Source organism: Malurus melanocephalus, unplaced genomic scaffold (assembly GCF_030028575.1).
Source record: "Malurus melanocephalus ecotype Western Australia unplaced genomic scaffold, MMel_1.1 scaffold_52, whole genome shotgun sequence".
Classification (NCBI taxonomy): domain Eukaryota; kingdom Metazoa; phylum Chordata; class Aves; order Passeriformes; family Maluridae; genus Malurus; species Malurus melanocephalus.
The window spans coordinates 2,056,138-2,070,309 of NW_026623284.1; the positions used below are offsets into that span (position 1 = coordinate 2,056,138).

Sequence of the window (14,172 nt, forward strand, 5' to 3'; positions counted from 1 at the left end):
ATTTTCAAATGTCTCAATTTCAGGTCAAGATAAAACAATTAAGCTTTTTAATTAAATAACCAGATCCTGCTTATGTCTTATTTATACTGGGGGAGGTTTGATGAAATCTGCAGTTGCACCACTTGAAGAAAGCTGACAGGAGAACAGGACAGCCCTGACAGAGTTCTCCACATTTCCAGAAGAGTGACCAGAACTTGCCAGGAGTTTCCTGGGACAAGCTCCCTGCATCCCTCAGCTTTGATCACCTGTTGCTCTTCCTGGATGCTGACTGATGACTGCTGGACCCAGACCTGCCTTTGTGCAGGGTGTTTGCAGAGCACACRTGGATATTGCCCTGCTTTGCTTTTCCTCTCACCTCTGCAGGCTCTCTGCCTTTAGCCCTCACTGCAGAGAGCCCCAAGGGCAGCTCCCCACAGCGCTGCCCCTGCTCCTTGTGGGAGCTCCCTCATGGCACGGGGACACCCGTGGGTGCAGCAMAGAGTGCAGAGGGTAAGAACATCTCCTCTTTCCTGGGCTGTGCACTGCAGCCCCTGGGAACTTTAAGGGCTGTTTTGATGCAGAGGAATTTATGGGCAGGTGCCCCTCTGCTTGGGCCATGATGACCTTGGCCAGCGAGCCCCATGGCCACCCAGACGGCCCCAGCTGATGAGAGTGATGGGCTTGAGCACCATCCAGTGAGACAACCTAAAATCCCCCTTTTCCCTTAGCTGTATTTAGGAATGAAKAAGAGGGGATGGACAGTGCAAACACAGTTGGCTTCTCATGGAAACCCACTCACAGCCATCCATGCCAAGCAGCCAARGCCATCTGAAGAGCATTTGAAACCGGCTTTTTGATCTTACACGCTTTTCTGCAGCCAAGTGTCAGGCTGTCACTGATCTGGGGCGCCAGCCTGAGCAGTGAGATAACCTGCTGCAGCCACCTCTCTCGTGGGAGAGGGCAGTGGAGCTGCACAGATGTTCTCATGTCAGCTCAGCTGTCACCTGCAGCCATTCCCGTGGGCAAGTGGCCCTTGGCTGGGACAGGGGGTGGCAGTTGCAGTGACACAAAGGCAGGGAAGTTGTTCATGGTGGTCCCAACCCAGCTACTTTGCCTGGGGTGAACCGTTCAGGCTGAGCATTGCTGAAGCTGATCAGGCTAAAATGCTCACAAGTGGATAGTGACTGTTTGTGCTTTCCCTGAAAAACCCTAGGAGTGCCCACTTGGAAATCATCTGTGACAGCTGCGGGCTATTGAAGGGCTACAGGCTGGAAACACAAAACTGGAGATGGTCAGATCTTGTTTGATGTTTGCTCTGTCTCTTAAATCAGAAGTGTTTTCCCGAGCTTTCCCTAAATCAAAAAGTCATTGATCTTCCCCCCATCAGTAGCAATCAGACAGGTTTGTGTTATGCTCCTCTGATACTGCTGAGCATCACAGAGTGACCTAAACAAATACATCTTCAAAACCTAATGCTGTAAATTGTGTTTTTTGAGCTCCATCAACCCAGACATTTGCATGAGTGAAGCCCCAGTTACACCTCAGGAAGCTRCAAGGCAGGGCTTAACCCATATTAACAGAGATTCCTTTTCATGGACTGGACCTTCATTTCTTGCTCATGAAAGATCAAAGAGATAGTCCAAGTGGGTCCTTTTTCACCATGGACTCACACTTGTTCAAAATAAATAACAGCATCAGAAGCAGTGAGGTTAATGAGGTAACTGCAACTTCACCCTGCAACATTTTTCTTTTACCTTCCCCAAACAAATCGAGAGACTGTAAAAAGCAGACAAAGCTGCTAACCAAGAACAAACTCAGCTTCAAATTTTAACRTGAAAAAGGTGAAAATCATCAAATGCAAAGCCAAGAAGCATGCTGATTTATCTCCAAGCACACCAAGGGGTCAGATTTGCTATTTCCTTCTGCCTGAGTCGCAGCTGAGGCTGCACGTTTGTGCCCAGCGCTCACGACTCCTGTAGCGAATACATCTGTACAGCAACGGGCCCCTTGCCAATTAGCTTTTAACTCCAGCTCACAATTTCTGCATAGATTAGATACCAAACCTGTTCTGCAGAAGACACGAGATCCTTCACATTGCATCACTGGATGAGCATCTGTCACTATAGCGTCTGGGTGTTATTTCCTAGATGACCAGGGAACTGTCAAGTGAGCTCACCCACCCGGGCCACACAATTTTCAACATCCATTTTTTCAAAAGGCAGGAAGCCGACAAATGAAAATAAATGCCAGCAGAGCTCAGAGCCTCCCTGTCACCTCAGGACCCAATCCTGTAAAATACCAATATTTTCTGTGAAAGGTTGAGTGCTCTCGTGCTTTGCTAAGCTTTTTCTGACAGCTGGGACAGCCTCAGCAGCCTGCAGAGCTTCTTTCCTTACAGAATAAAGGGGGGCATTCTCTACTCATCTGCTGAGGTCATTTGACTTTGATTCAGAATGATTTTTAAAAAAATTTTCTTCACCAGTTCCTTTAATCTACAGCTGTTTTTTTCACTGGTTTAAATCCAATAAAACTYCTCTATCTACAAACAGTGTTTCTGYTGCTCAGCTGTTTAGAGAATYGTCTCAGGACTGGTCATCCTTGTCCACAGAGAGTAAAAGTGGGATTACTAAAGCCCTAAATGAATGAAGGTGTGAACATCCAAAAAAACAGCAGCAGTCTCAAAACTGTCAACAAAACAGATAATTCTCACACCAACCAGTTTCCCACATGTAGCATGGCCCCTTCTCTCGTGGGGAGTGTGAGAGACTATTTGCAGAACTACAGGGAGTGCCCAGATAGGTRAGGAAAAAAAATTCAGTCCAAACCCTGAAAGGACTGAAGCTGCTTGGCTCTAGAGAAAAAAATCTCCTTCTGAATTTACTGATAACCTGACACCACGGCTGGAATCCGTCTCACTCACCTTTCTATTTAGGAGGTACCTTGACTAATATATGGTATAATCACATTTGCTCTTTTTCCCCCCACCAATGTAACCTGGTTTTGTCACCTTGTTACCCTGAGTGGGCTTTATCTCACCCAACTTAAGACTTGCAGTGAAGAGAAAGAGGCACGTCCAAGGAGAGAGATTATTTTGATCCATTTTTGATCCCTAAAATGGAATAAATCCTGCACATGCTGACTGTAGTAGTGATCTCCATTATTTTAAATGCTGTTGAGAGCTTCAATGTAGATTATCTAAGTAAAAAAGTCAATTTCCACTATCTCAAACTAACAACTTGTCCAAATTGCTCCTCCTGCATATCAGCTATTTCCTAAAACACCATCTCATGGTGCTGCTCTGCAACAAAGATCCTCGCAATCTGCAGAGGGCCTGAAGTCTGTTGATCATCTGCTCCTAYTTCCTGGGTGTTATTTGAACAGGATGCTAAACCCTTCAGGGAACAACCTCTGGACTGCAGGAACAGCCCTGCACAAGCAGCCCAAGAGAAGACCAGAGGTCAGATGCAAACAGAGAGTAAACAGTGAGAGAAAACGCAGTCTCAAGATGGCAAGACTCACTGAATCATTTAAAAACCATAATGCTCTGTCCACCAGACAAGGCCAGGTATTCAAAAGTCAAAAGAAATCAAGGTCTGAAAGTGTCCCTCCAAGAAAAGAAAGTTCATCTCAAAACTGAGATTTAGGCATTTGCCTCCTGAAAGCTCTGAAGTGTCACCCGAAGGCATGAACCTCCGTGATGAGGCACTAGACACACATTTCTCTGTGAATTAACTCATCTTCTTCCCACCAGCCTGGCATGGTGGGTCTGGGTCTCTCACCGTGGACTCCACATCGTGTAAATAAATTACAGCAAACTCCAACAACATTTAGAAGGAAACAAGAGCGTGAATCACATACAAAAGTTATAAAGTACTCACCAGGTCGCCTGTCCCAGGCTTTTCCATAATAACTGGGGGGAGCAGTAACCCTGCAGGAGAAGTAGGGTCTGGGTTGAGTGCCCCGGTGCCTCCTCCTATCAGGGAAACCACACCATTGCAATCCACCGAGCTGTTCCTTTTGCCCGTCTGGGTGTAGTTGGGAGTAGTAGGGTGAGAACTATGGCTCACTTGACTTTGCACGCTCGGACGCCTCCCAGATCTTGGAATTAAGAGAGAGCCCCGGTGGCTTTCATTTTCCCCAGCGATGCTGATCTCATCATCGGCAAAATCTGTCTCGGAGCAAGTGTCTCTGCCACGGAGTCGGAAGCTGAAAACGCTTCCGTGGCTGGTTCTGCGCTTCACCAAGTTTGCGCTGGGACCATAACTAATGCCAAGGAGAGTCTGGAAACCCCCAGAGAGGAGAAAGGGGAAAGAGAAACAACATTTTGCAACACGTTTTCAGGAGCAAGGAAGTTGTGGKGAGAGCAGCAAGTTCCATTTTAAACCGAGCGCTTCAGAGAAAGAAAGACTTAATTACAGGTACTCAGAGTCCGCAAAGTTAAGAGGGTGAWCAGCCATTCCTAGCCATCAGGTATTTGTCTAACACTTGACAATTAAAGATGTACTGAAAAAGGAAGGGTCAAGGTGGCATTCAGCTCACAGTGTGATCCTTCTTTTGCTTCTACTCCCCCCCACAGGAAAAGTGCCAGAGGAGCTGGGAAGGCAGCACAAGGAGTGGAAGAGAGGAGCAGGGAAGGGGATCCAGCTCCAATCTACTGCATTATCACACATCTTTGTGACAGCTAGGGAAGGAACAGTGCAGTGGGAGAAGAATAGATAAAGAAACAGGGCAGGAAATGAACTGTGGGGAAAATGAGAAGAAGAGGGAAGAAGAAGAAGCAGAATACGACGGAAGGTGATAAAAGAAAAAGGAAAAAAAAAAACCAAGAAAACAAACCAAGAGCAAGAAGAGGGATATGGTTTATTAGTTTGTAAAATGATTATCTCAATGCACATGGCTGCTTAAGGGCTAGGTAACCTCAGTACACAGCAGTCTCCCTCACTCAAATATCAGCCTTGACGAAGCACTCTGACGTCAGTTAGTGAGGCTGCAACTCTGCCAGAGCATCAGCAGGATGTAGCCGAGGACTAAACACACCTAAAATCCGGCAGARTAAAAATGATCTTCAGAAAATGTGTAAGGAATTCAAGTTTATCCCCKCCTCTTGTCTCTAAAGAGGAAATTACCGGAGTAAGAGCATTTAGGCAGAACATATTTTTGAATTTATGCCTTCACAGAATTTCCAGCTTCTTCAGAACTTTCCCATGAGCCAAGTATATATGAAGAGAGGTCAGATTGCCACAGCACCCACAAACCAGGCAAATCAAATGAAGCCTGATTTAATTTTGTGCTGTAGCTCACACTGCTGAGTTATGTAATGATGCTATTTAGTGACACTGGTACGTGAAGGAGTACAAAACCCAGGCTCTTTGTAACTAAAAACAACCCATCTGGATCGCTACCAAATTTCAGCTGGTCAAAAATCCATGCCTGGGTTTCCATGGCACAGTCATTGAGACTAATTTCTGATGGCAACACACTTCCAGCTGCTCAGATAGCATCTGAATGATGACTCAGCCTTATTCCCTCCAACCATGCCAGACACAGCCTCGCAGAGAAGATTTACTATAAGCTTTGAAATGTGTCTCCCATGCTCCTCATGCATATGACATCCAGGGGCCAAAAGTGAAAGCAAGGAATATTAATCTGAGAAATAAACTGGAAATGCACAGCTCCAGTCCATGCTCCTTCTGGCACGTGGTGTCTTGAAACYCATCCAGAATGAAGCTAAAGAGCGATTCTGGATTTAGCAAAGGTGCAATTTGTCACACGACCCACTCGACCAATGAGACAACAACAGAAACTATTGGATTAAAAAATGCATGTCATTTACAGAAATCCAGCTCTGGGTAAATTTTGTGAGCTGGGGAGTCATTAATTGGTCACATTTACTTACATCACTTACATGTTTTCTATGAGCTTTTTATGGCTGMCAAGTATCCCTAAATTCACTGACAACAAAATAGAAAAGGACTTAGCCCATTACATGGCTATTCAAAACAACAAAACAACCTGATTTAAACTTTGCCCTCGGTTAAACAAAGACAAATTATCTGGAGCTATTTATGATCCCYTGATACATACAGCATGGGCAGATTCATATTCATGCATGTCAGGAACATTTACATAAAACCTTATTTAACAACACTGTCGTTCTGTTTTTCTTCCCTGCAACAGAAAGTAGAAACAAGTGCCACAAAGTTTTGACTTGGAGGCAACTAGCAAAGGAATATAAAAATGTTAATAATGTCTTTGTATAATATTTAAAAATCCCTCAGAGACAAGTTTCCTCCTTTTTTCCCTCCTCTTTTTTATTTCTAAGCTTTGTAGGTTTCTTCTAAGATTTGTTTCATCTCTAGTAAGGATAGGATAGATATAATCAGATGAATGAAAGAAAATAAACCAGACTGAGGGTAATCTTGAAGAAAAAAAAAAGGCAAAAAAAAAAATTGAAAAAAACAGGTTTTGAAAAWTGTTTAATGGGCATTTTTAAGTAATTTTAAAAATAAAATGGTAATATGTTTCCTTCCATTGTTCTAACACAGACTGACTGCAGGATCTGCTCCTTTGTTCCAGCCATGATATTAAATACCTGATTCCTCTGAAAGTTTCAGCTTTAATTGCCTGTTCAGAGCCTGGCCTGTCCAGGAAGGTACAGTGTGGAACAAGAGATGTTTCAGACCATGGCTTACCATCCTCCTTTGTCCATCATCGTAGTCACACTTGGGATTTCTTTGATCTTCCCCATACTCATCTGCGCCCAAAGATTTCTTTTTCTTTCGCTTATTTCTTCTTTCTTTCCCACTTTTAGGTGACATTTCCAATGAACTGAGTGACATTGAATCAATTCCTTTAGCAGCTAGTGCCTAAATCAGAAGACGGTAGAAGGTAAGAAAATTGTTATTTCAGGAGTTCGGTGAAAACTACTACTCATGCTGCTCAGAAATTATTTTCCACTTTAAATTTTAAGGTTGTGTAGGAGATATATTAAACATTTCAGGATGTAATTAATCATAAAATCTAGGAACAGCTGCATAAAAGAATGTTTTTTTATGTGGAGTTCCCACACAAGACCCTTTGACATATCATGAAGGAACAGCCTGTACGCACATGCTGCGCACACATCTCTGGAGTAACGCTTCTGGTGCCAGGCAAAGGAAAACCTCAACATGAGAAACCTCAGATTAAAGTCCCCCTGGACTTCAGCCCCTTGAAGTGGGAGGGCTGGTCAGGAGGGCAGCCCAGCTGGCTGCTGGGGTGTTCACTCCCCTGTGCAGAGGAGCAGCAGGCAGCTCAGCTGGCGCATTTCTGTAAACACTTATCCCGAGCAGCAGAGCAGGCAGCTGCGAGCAGAGATGCAAAGGGAAAACCACAGCTTAAAGGGTGATGAGGTGGCCTTTGCTGTGCTGTGTGCCTCTACACCGTGCTGGCTATTTGCTGGGATCACTGCAGGAGCTGGCTGATAATGCCCCAGCTGCTGGCAGCCCCGCAGGAGCCAAATTCCAAAACCTGGGAGCTCAAAGCCACAGCCTTGGGAGCAAACGAGCAGCCAGAAGGAGGGATGGATTGGAGCTGGCAGTGCTGGCTCCTTGTCCCTGGCACAGGTGGCAGGAGTGAGGAGGCTCTGAGCACAAAGCACAAGGTCAGGCTTGAAGGTGCTGCAGAGCCRGTGGTGGCCACATCAGTGGCCAGGAGACCAGCCCACGTGCACAGCCTCCAGCTGAAACAGCTGAAGAGAGTGAATTATTAGAAAAAGCCTCTCCAGGTTCCCCAGAACAGGAGAAACAGATGAATCCTCAGTGCTATTGTCTGTAAGCCACTAGAATCAAACAGGCAATCATCTCTCGGCTGCAAAATACTCCCTTCCTCCCACAGGCATCAGTCCAAGGAAAGTGAAGGCACTTAACAGCCGTGTAAAGAATCAATCATGTATTTCAAGGAGTAGCGGTAGCTCTATCAAGCTGAGAGCACAACAAAACTTAATTCCTGTGGGAAATATCTTTCATAAGCAAGCTTCTTAAAGCAGAGAGGAGCAGGGCTCAGACACTGGCCTTGGCTGTTACTTTTTTTTCTTTTNTTTTTTTTTTTTTTTTTTTGAGTCAGTTGATTTAATTGCTATGCTGAAGTGCTTTCTCTTCATAAAGAATTGGCAAGTCTTTTGGTGTTAAGCTCAGATTTAGGAATGTGTTAGACCAATTGTATAAATTGACTGATAGTCCCCAAGTAGGTCAATCAAGTAYATTTCTGCTCCCTTTATACTGCACGGTGTAAAAGCTGGCCTGAAGACTTTTGGTTTTCCTTTCTGATTGCTGTCATATTTTGTTGATCTAGAAAATATTGCAGGTTGTGCTACTAAGCATGCTGYACTTACACTGCAAAATAAGCTAATTTTTAGTTTTTTAGCATTTTCTTACCTATTGCTTGTGTTGAATTGCTTCTGCTCTGCATACCTCTCTCAGTTATTGAAAAAGGATTTGGACTGAATTGTTACTCAGGGAATGGAGGATCGTAGAACCCTAGTACAGCTTGRGTTGGAAGGGAWCTAAGAGATAATCCAAMCCCTCTGTCATGGGCAGGRACACCTTSCCAGTTTACTCAGTGCTCCATCCAGCCTGGGCTCCAGGATGTCCCCATGTCCTGCCTCTCCACCCCCTTGGTTGGATTCCTGTGGCTGGACCATGTCCTGTTCCTCRGGCCATAACCCACTGCAACAATTCCAGGGGCAGGGAAGGCTGTGGGACCAGGCATGCCTGGCAGGGACATGTGGTGGCTGAAGGAAGGGAGGAAGGCTTCACTCACTTGAGCCCTGACATGAGGATTGTGCAAAAGAGAGTTCTTGAGGCAAGAACTCCGTGGGTGAGAAAGACAAAACCAAGACCTCAATCAAGGTTTGGAGAGCAAGATTAAAACTGAGTAGCTCTGACTGGGGTGAGACATCTGAGCAGGACATTTGAAAGCTCCATGGAGCAGCCACCCAATTTCCTTTCCTGAGCCTCTCCTTCCAAATGTCCACTTTGAGCTGCCCACAGTTGATTTGCAGAATTACTGGGTTTCCTTTGTGATCATGTTGGATCCCAATCACTGCACTCCTAAATTTCCTCTCCACAAAACTAGGATAATACTCCAGRAGTATTGCAAACAAAAAATGAGCATTTTTGAAGCACACGGAGTCCGAGCAGTGACAAGAGGCACTGAAAAACCTCCGAGGATATTAGTCACTTCCTCTTCCAGGCAGGCTTTGACTGCCTGAGCCGGGAAGTCTGCTCAAGCTGGCCTAAGGCAAGAGAACAAATGATGAGAAAGCAAAGAGCTGCTCTCGAGTCATGTACTGTCCACCCTTTGCACTGAACAGGGCACAGGGAASATGAGAAATGGTTGGCTGAAGAAAAATTATAAAGCATAAAGACAAACGGGAAAAATTCAGATTTTCAGGGGCAACTTTCTTTTTCTCTKCATTCTGCTTTCTGGGCTTAAATGCTCCTTTTTTATGTGCATAAAGGATTAATTGAAATCAAAGCCTTCTAAAAACGAAATTCTTAAATATCTTTAATTATGGTTGGGGCTACCAAAGTTGACTGTTATTAGGARGAGCTCAGCTGGAGAAAATTTTTATAAAATAGGCACAAGTTGGAGCTCAGTTTGTTCCCTTAGGTTATGGCAGAGAGTTACTTTGTTCCAAGTGCCTGTATATGCACTAAATTGCATTTACCTATTACTTAAACTATCAAAGAAGATCTTTAAAAGGACTTAAATGATTCATAAGCCACTACTAGCACTTTGTCAAGAGTGAATTGCATTTTCTATTTTCTTTCCAAGGATTTAAATGGGCTTTGGATTAGGCCCTGAAGCCATACGTACCCGAAGGAAAATTATGTATATTAGTTTATATTGTGTTTCAAGGATTTATTTTGCTGAACTACAGTGCTTCATGTTATTTCAGACTAATTTTCTTATTGTCCTCTTGTTCACAGCACCTAAAATGTTCTCTTCTGCTGTTTAATAAAAGCTTTCTACCCTGCACAAACCACATGCAAATTAAATACTGTTATTAAGGCCATAGGGCTACATCCACCATTTGGCCTCCCTAGTTTGTTTAAATTTATGACATAACATTAAATCCATACCCTTTGCATAATTTGGAGATCTTAGCCTCGAGGTCTGCTTGTTTACTTTTCCAGGAATTAAATTGTACATACTTCAAAGAGGTTAAATGACATCTTTATCTTCATTATCAGACAATTGGATATTTATGGCAGGTTGAGCAACACAGGGAGAATGTGTACTAAAGGGTGGTGGAAGGAAGTTCATCTGGAGCTGGGGCTGAGCTACCAAAACAGCTGGTTTGTACTCAAATGCAGATGTGGTTTTACATTATTAAAACATCTCAAGTGCCAACCAAAAAAAAATTTCTCTGCTGGCATATGCACAGCTGCATATGCACAGCTCTGAATATGTAAACCCCAAATGTCCTCAATCCTTACAGGAAGAACTATAATTTTTTCTTAAAATTGCAGTAACTTTGTCCAGTACAATAAACATTCAACTGCTTTCAAGCAACTCTTATTTCGGTTATCACAGAAATGTAAAATAAAGAGAACATGAATCTCAAGGTAGCACTTGTTCAAGTCAGCCAAGGCTAATCATGTCACATAGTTCACTGACCTCCTGCTCTTTCTTCAGCATCTCCATGGCTTCCCGAAACTTTCTTTCCTTCTCTTCTGTTTCAGCAATAGTGGCTTGGTTCTGCTCCTCATATGCCATGGCCACAACAGCCAGAATCAGGTTGACCAGATAAAACGAGCCCAGAAAGATGACCAGCATAAAAAACAGCATGTAGATCTTCCCAGCAGATCTGAGAGTCTGTGAGTGCAAAAGTAAAATTATTAACACTGCTTTACTATGTTTTTTAAAAGAAAAAAATGTTAAAAGAAAATAAGATTTTTTTTTAAAACTTAGATTTGCTATATAATTGAATCCAGCCTTTGTTAACAGTTCAAACAGAAAGCCTTTGATGAGAAATGACAACCACATACAAGGAAATAATCTTCTCACCAATGAATTTTTATACCTTAATCAAAAATTGTGTGTGCCTTGCAGTGAATTAATTTCTAAAAGCAGAATGTTTTCCTCCTTCACCAAATATCTCTGCTAGTTTTCTTTTAGAATAGATATTACAGTCAGTCGAGGTGAAAAATTCTCCTACAGCTCAATCTGGTTTTTCCCAGTGTATAGAAACCATCCAAGAGGGATTAATGTTGTACCCCTTCAGATGTCTACAACCCAGGTCCTTTTTCAGGGAGAAAAATGTACTTTCAGGGTACAACTCCTCCAAATATCATTGAGACATCTGTGTGAGGACAAGAAGAACCAAACCTTGGGCTCTGTTGAATGAATCCAATGGTTCTTCACTAGATTCATTGGCATAACTGGAATTTAGAGGGACAGTTTGTGTGTAACAGATATGTAACAGATATGTCCCATGCTCAGTGAGTTGATTCTGCTGATAGAAGACACAATGTGATAGTACAAGGTCAAATAATAAAAGGGAGTGATGTTCATCTTTATTTGCCATGACAGTTTCTGTCTTCCAGAGTTGTACACGTAGCTCTGTGTCAAGGAAGTGAATACAGTTGTTTAAAGAATCTTCAGTTTTGTTGGTTTTCGTTTTCCTGAAGTGAAATTGTGTAACTGGCTGTATGTGAAGCTGAAATCCCCCAAACCTTCAGCCATGTCTACCTCAGTACCTTCAGAGTAGTTCTGTCCACATTCTCTCCTGATTTCCATATGGTCATGTTCCAGTTTTGGCAGGTTTGAGMTGTCAGCAGTAAACCTTCAGTGGCTTCATGGACAGAGTATGTAATTCAGTACCAAACTGGCAGATATAGTTCTTTGGGTTTTGCAAACATTTCAGGAAATACGTGCTGAAATGAGCATTTACTCAGAGCCCATCTCACACCTGAGTCGGCACTGGGTCTGTTTGTGCCTCTGCCGGGTGTCCACGATGAAGGGTTTGCAGCAAGGAGAGCTCAAATGCACCACCTAGTCTTGCCATTTGCTGAATTTGTGTTTACCACTGTGTCTGGCAAAATCAGACATGCCAAATACACAGGCGCTTCTCTAGCTTTTTTTTTTTAGCTGGACTAAAAAGCCTAGTTTGTGTTACAAGAGCCACAAAAAAAATTTCAAGCGGTGATGTGGTGATCTCTCTTAAACGGTGAACTTTGTTTACACTCAGGTGAATTTCAGTACCACTCTCCCTCAATTTCCCCAAACACCCAGCCTGATGACTTTGGACATCGTCACTCTTAAGAAAATAAATTAMTTTTTAGAACTGATTGTCCTCTGGAACATATGATTGTCCTCCTCTAGAACACACTCGGAGCACAGTTTACATAACAACCAGCAATTCTTTCTTGTCCTCAACTATTGTGTATGCCACTGTAACAAGATGATGTATTTAATTGTATTTTTATTTTTATTTTATATTTTTAATGACCTCATACCTGTTGGTAAAGACGCTCCCAGTAATCTTGGGTCATAAGACGGAACAAGGAGAGAAAGGCCCAGCCGAAAGTATCGAAACTCGTGTAACCATGGTCAGGATTTTCCCCAGCCTTCAGACATATATATCCCTCAGGGCACGTGCTGAAAAACAACAAATACAATCTGTGAGATGCATCTTGGATGGCTCCAACATGGAGAAACTGATTTCCAGGGAAATATTGAATTCTCTTGGTTAAGAACACGGGTCATCAATGGCATATTCCTTCACTCTGCCAAACCACAGGAAACAGGTGATGCTACCTCACTACAGCAAAGGGCTTTGAAATCTTATTCCCTTCTTTGAAAGAATAAACAGGGAAATAATAACCATTGCATGAGCTGCAAAGGCAAATATGCACCTAGTACTTCACGAATTTGGAACAGACTGGAAAYGGGTGCCTAGACAGGACTTTAGTGCTTAAATTTGATTTCTCTTGGCACTTATTCCTAATTAAGAATCATAAACCTGGTCTCCTGTTACAGTTGCAGGTAACACCGTGATGGTGAGCCTGCTCTTTTGGTTACACAGTCTGACCCTGGCTGGACAGCACCAGCCTGTGCCATCAGAGCACCTTCCTGATTGCTTGCTTTGCCTGACCTCACACTCACCCCCCTCAGGATTAAATCTTTAATCTAAGAAACCAAGCCCTTTGTTCCACTCACCGCCACAGTCTGAGGTCATGACATTTTTTCTATTTCTGCCAGGAAAAAGCTTTCCTTGTGTGTCTTGTAGATTACTGTATTAAATGGCATGCAGATCGCATGMATTTTGCTGGCTCTCATTAACCTTTGAGGCTCTTTACAAGTAATTCTCTAGACCCATATGCCAGAAGAGATAAAAAATGCTCTCATTGGTACTGTGTAAGCACTGAACTGCATCATCAAGTGGARCACAAGGTGGAAAAGATCCTGGGTCGACGTGCCATCCTCTCTCCCAGAACAGATTAGTCAAAAATCCCCACGCCTCCTGTGCATCACAAGCCACTCTCCAAAAATAAGGTATGACCCATTAGAAGCTGAAGACACAGAAAATGCGAAGGCTTCCTTTTGTATGTATCCTAGGTAAGTGACATGAGATTAAGTGCCCTGGAGCCTAATGGCATTTGGGAATTTTTTAGGTGAGAGCATCTAATACCTGGAGGAGSGCAACACAGCAGAATGTACACATACCCCTGCTCTCCCTCTTCCCCTTTATCCTTCAGATGGAGATGAAACTGGTACAATTCTGTGCAAATTCCAGCTGCCACAGCTAGGGATGGTTGGAACACGAGGGATTTTGGACATGTCACCACTCATGTAGAGTGCATCCACTGTGCACAGCTTTTATCTTTATTTTCTCTTGGCAAAAAAATCCTACCACAGTTTCTCAACCACTGATGTTTTACACCAAAGCAGAATACTGCCAGTAATTGAAATGCAAAGCAGGAATATAAATAAAGCAAACTGATTTTTAAAATGCTAGACAAAAAACAAAAAAATTGACCCCTGAAAAAGCAGAGTGTGCCTCAGTGTGAAAATCGGTGATCTTGTTCTTCAAAAATTAGAATTTTTATACAGATATAAAATAATTTTTTCCAGCCATTTCCATGTCRAAATGAGAATACATTGCTTTACAAATCTATGGTGTCTGCCACYATCATTAGACATTCA

At 43.1% G+C, this 14,172-nt stretch overlaps 1 protein-coding gene across 1 annotated transcript in view; it reads right to left on the reverse strand.

Moving 5' to 3' along the window:
• LOC130573159 (sodium channel protein type 5 subunit alpha-like) overlaps positions 1-14,172 on the reverse strand; it is a 213,436-nt gene that overhangs the window by 110,625 nt on the left and 88,639 nt on the right. The window contains exons 9-12 of the mRNA XM_057365412.1: positions 12,483-12,624; positions 10,642-10,839; positions 6,672-6,845; positions 3,858-4,259 (exon numbers count right to left, since the gene is read on the reverse strand). Coding sequence (XP_057221395.1) covers positions 3,858-4,259; positions 6,672-6,845; positions 10,642-10,839; positions 12,483-12,624 — 916 coding nt within the window. The remainder of the gene's footprint in view (positions 1-3,857; positions 4,260-6,671; positions 6,846-10,641; positions 10,840-12,482; positions 12,625-14,172) is intronic.